The 11291-nt window shown below is 55.9% G+C and overlaps 1 protein-coding gene across 1 annotated transcript; it reads left to right on the top strand.

Moving 5' to 3' along the window:
- The first annotated feature begins 1310 nt into the window (after positions 1–1310).
- On the top strand, positions 1311–10474 carry Lhx5 (LIM homeobox 5). The gene is made up of 5 exons (XM_076922622.1): positions 1311–1866; positions 3878–4101; positions 4690–4967; positions 5625–5790; positions 9231–10474. Exons 1-5 carry the CDS (start codon positions 1694–1696, stop codon positions 9596–9598), a joined length of 1209 nt encoding a protein of 402 aa, XP_076778737.1. The 5' UTR covers positions 1311–1693; the 3' UTR covers positions 9599–10474.
- The last annotated feature ends 817 nt before the right edge of the window (positions 10475–11291 follow it).

The following is an 11291-nucleotide window of genomic DNA, read 5'->3' on the forward strand; positions in this document are numbered from 1 at the left end:
GAAAGAAAGAGAGAAACAAAAATAAAAATAATCCCTCCAAGTCCCAGGGTTTAATCGCGAACACGCTATAAATAAAATAAAGTGAGCGTTTTCAAGCAGTGGATATTTACTAACAAACTCGGCAAATACGCCCAAACACACATTCATAGCCAAGTCTTGGCACAATTCCTATATGGCTCCAACCCTTGGGCCCCAGCCCCACACCATCAGCGGCTTCCCAGCAGCAAGCAAATATCCAGAAACATTCTCCCACCCTACCTCGCCCAAGGCCTGGCTGGCCTCCCAGAAACAAGGCCTGATCCCTTTTCTTCCCCCCACCCCCCAGGCCCACACGCCCCTCCGCAGCGTACACCTGCTGGCACCCACACACCTGCGAAGCTGCCTTCGGCTGGAGGAGAGAGCCAGAACTTAGAGCATCTCGGGTGTCCGGGAGTGCCTATGGCGCCCGGCCGTGGCCAGCTTCCCTTGCTCTGCAGAGTGACTCACTCACCAGGGTTCCCGCCAGCCTGACCAGGAATCTGGTCGATGTGGCAGGGACCGGCGTAGTGAGCTGACGCCTCCCGTCTACCTGCCGGAACACCCATCCGAGGTAGACCACCCCCTTCTCCACACCTCCACCAGTGCCGGGTGAGCTGGGCACTTAGAAATGACATTCGAGATTCCCAGACCAGGCCAGGTGACGTCCCTGAGTCAACCTGGCTGGGGGCGGGGGAAGGAGACATATAACTACCCAAGCTTCCCGCCTTCAGTCTCTTGGTGAGAAAAGCCTCGCTGGGCCCTAGCCCCGTGGGTGACAAAAGAAACCACAGCTGGGAGAAGTGCCCGGGTCTCCCAGCTCCTACGCTCAGAGCCCGAGCGAGCCGCGGTCTAAAGCAAGAGGGAGTTGGGCGGGTTCGGATGCAGGGGGACCACAGCGCACTCCCCGCCTGGGCAACTTCTACAGGTTGTGAGGCTGGCGAACCTGGTGGGAGGTCCCTCCCTGTCTAGGCCTTGGAGCCCTGCCGCCCAAAAATTATTCGTGGAGCGAGGAAAAAAAGAACCCTGGTTTTCGGTTCGCGCCCCCACCCCTCCAGGCCCAAACTAGAAGGTAAATACTTACTTAGCTTGGGAACCGGGTACTAGCAAATACTCGGCAATACTGATGTCTTGTTTTTTTTGCTCTGTCCTGACCGCAACGCTGTAGCCAATTTAGATATGCTATAAATTTAAGAGGTTGCTATGGCCACGGCGCGCCCATTGGCCGCCCGGCCCCCTACGTGCCGCACCACGTCACCAAATCTGAATAAGGATGCGCGAATTAGGCGGCGGCCAGACAAAGATGAGGATCGGGACCGCTTGAAAGTGGGGGAAAGTGCCGGCGCCTCCGCCAACCGGGAAAGCCGCTCGCCAGTGCCGAAGCCAGCAGCCGCGGAGGACACCTGCTCGAAGCTGGAGCGAGCGCCCGGGCGCGACCCGTGACATGAGGCTGTGACCGCCACCGCCCTCCACGCCACTCTGGGCAGTGCAGCGCCAGGCCGGAGAGTGTCGGAGGACTTGACCCCGAGAAGTCTTGGTTGATTTCGTATCGAACTCTCCCCTACCGAAGCCTGCAGACCAGGGAGGCTGAGAGCCACAGCAGCGGGGACCGAGAGGCCCTAAGGGCCCAGGGGCCCCAAGGAGGACGAGGCGGCCCGAGCCGCCGGGTCGCGCGGCTATGATGGTGCACTGTGCCGGCTGTGAGCGGCCCATCCTCGACCGCTTTCTGCTGAACGTGCTGGACCGCGCGTGGCATATCAAATGTGTTCAATGCTGCGAGTGCAAAACCAACCTCTCGGAGAAGTGTTTCTCTCGGGAGGGCAAGCTGTACTGTAAAAACGACTTCTTCAGGTAAGAGGCCCCGCCGCGCCCTGCTGCCTACCACTGGCTGGTCCGAGCTCCATCCTGGCTCCTTGGGAATTAAGGCACCAAGAGACCCACCCCAGCGTGGGGGGTGGGTGGGCAGATAGGCCTCTGCTCTCCTCAAACCTTGTCCTCTGCTTATGGGATGCTGAGGTTGAGACAAGAAAGGAGGACGTAGTTTGGCCGCCTCACCTTGGGTCTGCCAGGCAGCCGCCGAGATCGGCCAGATAGCAGAGGCCGGAAGCTGAGCGACTTCCTCTGGACCCCTTCCCCATACCTGAGTCCCCAGGACAGAAGCTTCGAGACTCCCCTTTCCAGATTCCAAAGGTGTGCCAGGAGTTCAGAGCAGCTGGGAGCTTCTTGTTCCAAACAGAAATCCTAAGCCCAGAGGGTAATCTGAGGACAAACAGAAACTTCCCACTCCCAAAGGATCCTAGCTAAGAAGGGTCTTCTGGAGATGGGAGATGAAGACCGTCCCCTTGCCCCCACCCCTGATTCATGTTCTCCCTAATTGGAAAGACACTGAAAAAGTGGAAGCTGAGAATCAGCAGATCTGTTCTGAGATGTATCATCTCCCTTCCCAAGTCCCATATGGCCCCTCAGGCAGGCCAGGACCCAGTGTCTCTGTGGGCCTCAGTTTCCCCAAATGGGAAATGCTAAGAGGCAGTCTAGAAACGTGTGTGGGGGGTGAGTGGGGGGAGTGGTAGCTGTACTTTCTGCCTGTTTTCCACCCGGCACCCAGACTGGCTTTGTGAGTCTGAATTCCAGGCACTGAGGGGGCGTGATTAGCTCGGCAGAGGAGAAAGGCAGCCGCCTGCCCCAGTGGCCGGGCACTTGGGAATTTGAATAGGAAAAAAATGTCAGCCTCGCCTTTACACGTGTAAACTCCCCGGCCCCAGAGGCCCTGGCGCCCCTAATGTGGCACGCTTGCAAAGCACCTAATGATTTTTGATAAGGTGTATATAGCCAATTATGCTGCCGGATAAGGCCAAAAGTGACTTATGGTTCCTAATGCTCTCACTACATCAATGTCACCCAAATTCACTCTGTTTAGAGACATGGGTGTGAGTGGATGAAGGGGTCCCCCAGGGTCCTGAGCCCTCTTTTTTCCCTCTCCTCACAGCCTGAACCCCTTCCTTTAGGTTCTGCACCACCCATTGTGTGTGCTCAGGGGGTACTTTCTTCTAGAGTCCAAGGTAGAAAAAGGATTTGTTCAGAGGCAAGGGAAAGAGGGCTTCGGAGTGATTCCAGGTCTTGCCTGAGCAGGACTTAAGATCAGCTTGGGTCCCCATTCTTCTGCTGTCTGCTGGGGCCAGAGATGAGGGAAGAATGTGTGTGTGTGTGTGTGTGTGTGTGTGTGTCCAGAAACAGACTTCCTGTTTCCAGAATGTACTCCTTTGAGGGACTCCTGTCCCCAGTTCCCGATGACTGGGAGTCCAGCAGGTCTCCCAGGTAGTACTAGAAAGCCAGAGGAAGGTTCTGGTCTTTCTGCTCAGATCTTCTACCCCCGCTGCTAAAGAAAGACAGGCAGGCAGGCAGGGAGGGAGGGACAGATAGACATGGTGGTCCTTTCTGAGACACACACACACCCCAATCCAGGAGGCAAAGCTGAAAATACTGAAAACCTACTCCACAGGCTTAAAACCCTTTGTAGGCTCCTGAAACAACCAAGGCAGATTTGGTGGGGAACTGAGGGCAGGAAGGCATCTTGGGACTCCCCCCCCCCAAAAAAAAACCCTGTCTGCACTCAAGGCTGAACCCCCAGCTCTTCCTGAACAGCCCCATATAGCCTGAATCAACACACTAAAAGCAGGGCCACCTTGCCCCAAACCAGCCCTGACTCGGGAGACTAGAATTAGGCTCCCCTTGGACAAATACGGAAATATGAGTGTCTGGGACGCCAGAGGGGGTTGGAAGAGGTCAGCACTGAAGAGGACCTGGACACCAGTACCAACTCCCCACCGCACACTACTGACAGGAGCCTTGTATCCATCCACAGGCGCTTTGGCACTAAGTGCGCCGGCTGTGCGCAAGGTATCTCTCCCAGCGACCTGGTCCGTAAGGCCCGGAGCAAAGTCTTCCACCTCAACTGTTTCACCTGCATGGTGTGCAACAAGCAGCTGTCCACCGGGGAGGAACTCTACGTGATCGACGAGAACAAGTTTGTGTGCAAGGACGACTACTTAAGCTCTTCCAGCCTCAAGGAGGGAAGCCTCAACTCAGGTACGCAGGCCTCTGCTCTTTCCCCTCAGCTTCCCTCGATCCCCGCCAACAACCAGCTGACTACTCTCAACCACCGCCCCGTGCCGGCCCTGGGCTGGGGCTGGGTTGGGCTAATTTCAGCTCGGGATTCATTTGCTAGGGGGCTTCAGGGATGGGGGAGACAGAAACCGGTTCTACAGAGGAAACCCGAATCAGGCTCGGCTTCCGGAGCCTCCACTAAACCCAATTTAGAACGGCAAAAGTCTCTTCAAGACTGCCATTTGATGTCTTGGCAAATTTTAGAAGGACCAAGGGAGGGAAGGGAGGCGCATACCTATTTAGAGAAAAAAAAAGAGATGGGATGTCGGGGATGAGAGGGGACAGTGTGTATCCTTCAGAGGTTGTGCTCCGTTTCCCGGGAGCTGCGGACTTGAGAAGGTCCTTTCAAACCAAACGCGGACTGAAGAGAGTCCAGGAAAGGGATGCTTCTTGATTTGGGAGGGAACTCAGTGACCGAGGCAAAGAGCCTGGTCTTCAGGGACCGGTTTCTGAATTGGAGCCAGATCGCGCTGACGCAGCTGTCTTGTCCCCAATCCATCTACCCCGCAGTGTCATCCTGTACGGACCGCAGTTTGTCCCCGGACCTCCAGGATCCGTTACAGGACGACCCCAAAGAGACCGACAACTCGACCTCATCGGACAAGGAGACTGCAAACAACGAGAATGAGGAACAGAACTCCGGCACCAAACGGCGCGGCCCGCGCACCACCATCAAGGCCAAGCAGCTGGAGACGCTCAAGGCGGCCTTCGCAGCCACGCCCAAGCCCACGCGCCACATCCGCGAACAGCTGGCCCAGGAGACGGGCCTCAACATGAGGGTCATTCAGGTACGACCGATGGGCCAGCCCTCCAGACTAGCAGGCGTACCTCCCGTCGGGCATTGTAGCCTATGAACGGCTCCGGGCCTTGCGTAGAGATTGGGGGCCATCTGAGCACCCTTTGGAGGCGGGGAAATTTTAGCCAAAAGATTTGATCCAGTTCCTCTGTCCTAGCGATGTGATTTTTGAACAAGGTCGCCAAACCTCTCTAAATTCCGTTCACCTCTTCACCCCACCCTGACTAGCTAATGGCTTAAGCCTCTCTGGCCTCCGGGACCCCTTCCTCTCCAAGCACAGAAAAGGGAGATGTCCTCGCGCCGTAGCGCTGGCAAAGCGACAATCGGCTGGAGCTTGCTTGGCTCTCGAGCCGCGGGCCAGGTCCTAGCAGGGCAGGAGGCCTTTATAAAGCCGTCTAGCCGCGGGCAAGCCGAGGACCAGGAAGCCGGGGTCTTTATGAGTCACCCCACGGGTCCACGAAATCCTTCACCCTTGGCTGGTTCGCCGAAGCCCCTCTCCGCCCCTCCTGGGCTAATCCTGCCCAGCCCTCGCTTGGGGGGGGGGAGTTGTGGTGTGCTCGAGGCACTAGGACCCAGCAGGGCCAGGCCCAGCAGGAGAAGAGGGGGGCCATTCCTGACCCCAATCTCACTGCCCCTTCCTTTGCCCCAGGTGTGGTTTCAGAACCGAAGGTCCAAAGAACGTCGCATGAAACAGCTGAGCGCTCTGGGCGCCCGGAGACACGCCTTCTTCCGGAGTCCGCGGCGCATGCGTCCCCTGGGCGGCCGCTTGGACGAGTCTGAGATGTTGGGGTCTACCCCATACACTTATTACGGAGGTAAGGGGCACCTAGGGATGCTTTGCTACCTGCCCGGGCCCACAGCTCTTCCGGCCTTCCTCGAGTTTTGGGCCATGATAGAGTAGCCCTTATTTTTTCCCCACCCACTCAGGATATACACAAAGCCATTCCTCGACAGACTCATTAGCACAGGTTACTCACCCACAGGTACGCACACCCACACACGACCCATGAACACACACACACACACACACACACACACACACACACACACACCCTCTTGCAATGAGTCCTGAGTGAACCAGCTTGAGGTAGGATTGCAGACAACCACACACCGGTACTTTCCCTCCACTCCCCTCGGAAAGAGAGGCACATTTCCCGGGGTCGTGCTGGGAGCAGGGCCTGCCAGCGCCAAGTACACACCTCTCTCTCTCTCTCTCTCTCTCTCTCTCTCTCTCTCTCTCTCTCTCTCTCTCTCTCTCTCTCTCTCTCTCTCTGCTCATTGCCTAACTTCCACCGTTCATGGCCCGTGGGCATTGGTGGAGCTTGAAGATTGGATCCCCACCGGCTTGAAGTGGGGGAGAAGGTAGACTGCATGCTCGCAGCTTGCTTCAAAAGCAGTAGTTCTGCTCTGTAACAGACGCCCTGGGTTCCAAATGGATTGGTCTAGAATGGTCTGGGGGTGGGGGGCGGGGGTGTCGGGGACTGATGCTACCAACTCATCTTTGAGTCTGGAGAGAGAGAGCGACAGGCAGGTTGACACCGAGGAAGTTGTTAATAGACTAAACCCTGCTTCCCCAAGCCCCTTTCTTCTCTTGTTCCCTGGGACTTGTGTCCCTTGCCAGCACCCCATGTTCCTCGGTGTGGCCAGCTCCCTGAGGAAGGAGGGGACTGGCCGACTACCCTCCGAGAAGGTGTGGAGAGGATGCCTTTCTTTGAATCCCCGAGCCTTCCAATCTGTGCAGCCATCACGAGTGTCAATAACCAACATCACCGAGCCGTTGGCCTGCTTGGGGGTGGGGGGTGGGGTGAGGCTCCAAACCCAATTTCAGAGGCAAAAAGTAATCCCCTTTAAAAGGTAGATTCAGGAACAATGACGAGGTGGAGAGGCGGTGAAGCCATGATAAGCCGGGTAGAGAAAGTAAGAGGATCCCCAGGCCGGACGGCCATGTGCCGTCAGGAAAGTTAATCTGTAGACCAGGCCGAGGTCCCTGAAAATTGCTGGCAGAACGTGAAATGGCGATTTTAATGTGACAGTGCGCGGGGATGGGGGGGGGACCAGATTGGGGATCCGGAACTGTGCGGTGATGGGCGTGTCCTAGAGTGTCTAATCTTTCCACCTAGCTTGTCCTCTGCACACACACACACACACACACACACACAATCTCAGCCCGAAACTCGGAGATAGTGGGGGTGGTGCCAGCCTGGAAACCCCCGCCCCAACCTGAGTAGTTAATCAAGGTTTCAGGGAGACTAGCCCACCCTGCACTGATCCTGACGACCCCACCCGCTCTGCAGACCTGCGGGAGAGGGTGGGGGACAAAACCCCAAAACCAGAACCCCCTTTTCTCCAAAAAGGGGGTGGGGGCGCAGGACCCCCCAACCCCCAGCTCAGCAGCCCCGCCTAATCCGCACTGGGAGATCCCGGTGGCGGCGGCCGTCAGCGGGCGAGAAAGGGGCCGGGTGGCGGGGCCCGCGGCTCCCCGTGGGAGCTCGGACAAAGCCCCAGCTGCGGCTTTTGTGCCCTTTTCAGACAACGTTTGTTCCAATTACCTCCGGCCCGGCCGCCATATGGGCGGAGGCGGCGCGCACGGCTCTAGGGCCGCGGCCTTCCCTGCTTAGCGCGCTTCCTTTCCGTTCCTTTGAGGGCCCCCAAATTCGTCTCTCTCAGCCTTCCTCACTTTCGGGCGGAATGGAATTTGAGGTTTTTCAAAAAAGTAACTGGCGACCGTTTTAGCTGTTACCTAAACTATTCCCACTCCAGGAAGGTCTCCAGACAACCCTTCTTCCAACCCCGGATTTGGATATGTTTCAGGGTTTCCGAAAAGAAAAATGGGGGAGGGGTGACGGTGACATCCAGAACCCTCCTGTTAACTCGGACCCCGGGAATGAGCAAAGGGTGTGGGTTTTCAGAACAGACCTTGGCCTCGGGTCACCGGTTCCCACCCCCCACCCCCGCTCTACAAAACGGGCTGTCCCTTCAATAGGCTGTTAGGCGCTCCTTTTGGTGGGGTCCTGCACCCCAGTCTTGGAGGGGCCGATCTGGAGGTGAAGGGAGGCCAGAGGGTGCTCCCAGAAGCAATTTCTTGTGGTGGTTTGAGCGCCTGACCTATGACTCCTGCGTCTCTGAATTTGTGGGAAGGGTTTGCATTTATTTGTGTCAACTCTTCCAAAGGTCTCTGTCCCCAAATACTTCAAAATTACCTGGGCGTCCTAGAAAGACTCACGAGGCTCTACCTCCAACACCACCCCCCAAAACCCACAAGTGATCCTGACCTCAGGTCCCCTCGCTGTCACTGAGCTCGGCTTTCTCAGATCTGGGCAAGAGTAGGAGAGGAGCTGGAGACACCGAGGCTGTCCCTGGCTCTGAGCTCTTTGCGACCTGGGCCCAGACCTCCTGCCTGCCGCCGCTTCATGCGCTCTGATGGCTACTGGTCCTGCTTCTCCCGCCGGGGCCCGCAACCCCTGTCTATATCTCTTTTGGTGCTTTGCGCTGCAGCAGCCGCTTGGTCCCCGCTCTCCTTTGAAGCCACCCAGCCTAAGGCGATTCTTGGTCCTCCCTGTCTACTGTCTCTCTATCTCTGGGTTCATCCGTCTTCTTACCTACATAATCTTTCTTTCACTTTGCACTCTTACCGCGGCGTGTTCGTTTGTTTGTTTGTTCCTGTACCCGCGGCGTGTTTGTTCACCTCTGCGTGGACTTAGCTGTTCAGAGTACCGTGACACGTCTGGGGCTAGTCTCTACCACCTCCCCGCCAACCGAGACTCGCTGCGGATCTCTGCTTCTTGTTCAGCTCTCCATCTCTCGTTCAGACTTCCCTTGGCTTCGCGCCTCTGGCCTCTATGACTATCTATCTCCTCCTCTCCGTGTGTCTGGGAACCTGCGATTCCTCAGTCTCGCCACCCTCGCAGACTGTGTCCCTCATTGCTCAGCGTCCTGGTAGCTTGTGTGCCTCTCTCCCAGTCCTTCGGCCTATCCGTGTTTCTCTCTCTTACTTTCCAGCCTTACCCGTGGCCCTTTTTGGTCCCCTGCCATTCTCAAGGTGCCAGGCTTCCTCCCCTCTCAGAGCCACCTTATGTCTCGGTCTAACCTAGGGTCAGTGGCAAGCTCTCTCTCTCCCTCCGCATCTCTGTACCAACAACCCTATCTGGGCGCCCTGGCCTTCGCGTCTTGAGTCCCCTTCGCGTGGTCCCCTAGGTCCCTGTCGTCCCTCGCAGTCTGTCCTCACACCGTCTCCTATCCCTTGTACCTCCCGCAGACTACCAAAGCGACTACTACGCTCCGGGAGGCAACTACGATTTCTTCGCGCACGGTCCGCCGTCGCAGGCGCAGTCCCCGGCCGACTCCAGCTTCCTGGCAGCATCCGGACCTGGCTCGACGCCGCTGGGCGCGCTGGAACCGCCGCTGGCAGGGCCTCACGGCGCGGACAACCCCAGGTTCACCGACATGATCTCGCACCCGGACACGCCTAGCCCCGAGCCGGGCCTGCCCGGGGCGCTGCATCCCATGCCGGGAGAGGTGTTCAGCGGCGGGCCTAGCCCGCCCTTCCCTATGAGTGGCACCAGCGGCTACAGCGGACCCCTGTCGCACCCCAACCCTGAGCTCAACGAAGCGGCCGTATGGTAAGGCCGAGGGGCTGAATTGTCCCCTGCCATCAAGCCCGGGACGCCTCCTGGGTAAGCCTCAAGAGTCCTCTCTTGGGTTCGCACCCACCAGGCTACTCGCATCTCCACCCCTCAGAGCTTCGGCACGCGCCTGCGCAATTTCTCGGGACCAAAGTCAATATTCTGGAGGGTCGAGATTCCAAGCAGACCCTAGAAGCCCTCCGGACCCCCACCCACCATCACCTCTTTGAACTAAGAAGGGGGGGATGAGACCAAGGAGTGGAGACCGCGGCACTACCCCTCCCTGCGAGCCGAGGCATTGTGGAATCCTATTTCTCACTTTCTCTTTTAAAAACAGAAAGAAAGAATGAGGTAAAGAAAGAGAGGGAGGGAGGGAAGGAGAGAGAGAGAGAGAGAGAGAGAGAGAGAGAGAGAGAGAGAGAGAGAGAGAGAGAGAGAGAGAGAGAGAGAGAGAGAGAGAGGAGGAAAGCCTCAGCCGGAGAAGAAAGGAGAAGAAAAATGAGAACGGTGAACGGTGGCTTTGCTGGAAGACAAATCCACCTGCGAGTTGGCGCCCCCTGGTGGCTCAAGGTCAGCTTGTCTAGGAAGCTGCGCGGTCAGGGCCCTGGCTTCCCAACTCCTGGCTCCTCAATACTTTGAGTCTGAGGGGCCTGGCAGGATTCGAACCCTCCCACCCTGCTCTGACCCTGAGCCAGGCGCCAAGTCATTGGGCATTTGCCCACGGATCACTCTCCCTGCCCGGGGCCTGGAGGCTGGGCCATCAGGACGAACAGTATTATACTTTTTTGGAAGTCGGACGCTTCTAGTTTCCTTATTTTGTATAAAGAAGAAACAAATAAAGTATGTTTTTGTGTCTACTGTTTATTTATTGTACTCTAGTTATCTGGGGATGAACATTTTTATATTTTTAAGAGGAGGGTGGGGCAGAGTTGGGGAGGGGAGCCAGAAAGAGGTTTACCAAAAAAAAAACAAAAAACAAAAAAAAACCCAAAAACACACAAAAAATTACAAAAACAAGCAAACAAAAAACAAAAAAAAATCAACTTTTTTTTAAAAAAAGAAAGATTAATAAAAAACATCCTTTTCTCCCTCCGTTTTGTGTGGTCCTTTTGTTTTATCCAGTATCTTGAGGGTCAGGGTAGGTGTCCCCAACATCACAGCTTGACAAAGGCCCCTCCCCCACCTACTAGGGCAGTAATTCTCAAACCTATGTGTCTAGATCCCCAGGAGGGAAAAACAAAAAACAAAACAAAACAAAACAAAACCCTTTCACAGGACTCACCTGACACTATCGGAAAACATGAATATTTTCATTACAATTGCATAATTACGGTTATGAAGTAGCACCAAAAATAATTTTATGGTTGGGGATAACCACAACATTCAGGAGCTGTATTTAAAAGTCACAGCCTTAGGAAGGTTGAGAACCACTGTGCTCAAGGCTTTAGTTTTGGTTTTCTTATTGGATGGTTTCTTTTTTTCTTTCTTTCTTTCAATTTTTACTCTGTGTGTGTGTGTGTGTGTGTGTGTGTGTGTGTGTGTGTGTGTGTGTATGTGTGTGTGTGTGTATGTGTGTGTGTGTGTGTGTGGTGTGTGGTGTATGTGTGTGGTGTGTGTGTGTGTAGTGTGGGTGTGTGGGTGTGTGTGTGTGTGTGTATGTGCCATAATCCGTGTGTGCAGAGACCAGAGAACAA

The sequence above is a fragment of the Arvicanthis niloticus genome, chromosome 24 (assembly GCF_011762505.2).
Source record: "Arvicanthis niloticus isolate mArvNil1 chromosome 24, mArvNil1.pat.X, whole genome shotgun sequence".
In the NCBI taxonomy this organism is placed as follows: Eukaryota; Metazoa; Chordata; class Mammalia; order Rodentia; family Muridae; genus Arvicanthis; species Arvicanthis niloticus.

Bases quoted from the DNA above. Each gene is read 5' to 3' on its own strand.
- Lhx5 (XM_076922622.1), top strand. From the start codon at position 1,694: ATGATGGTGCACTGTGCCGGCTGTGAGCGGCCCATCCTCGACCGCTTT. The intron at 1,867-3,877 runs GTAAGAGGCCCC...ATCCATCCACAG, and splicing joins TGTAAAAACGACTTCTTCAG to GCGCTTTGGCACTAAGTGCG. The intron at 5,791-9,230 runs GTAAGGGGCACC...TACCTCCCGCAG, and splicing joins CCCATACACTTATTACGGAG to ACTACCAAAGCGACTACTAC.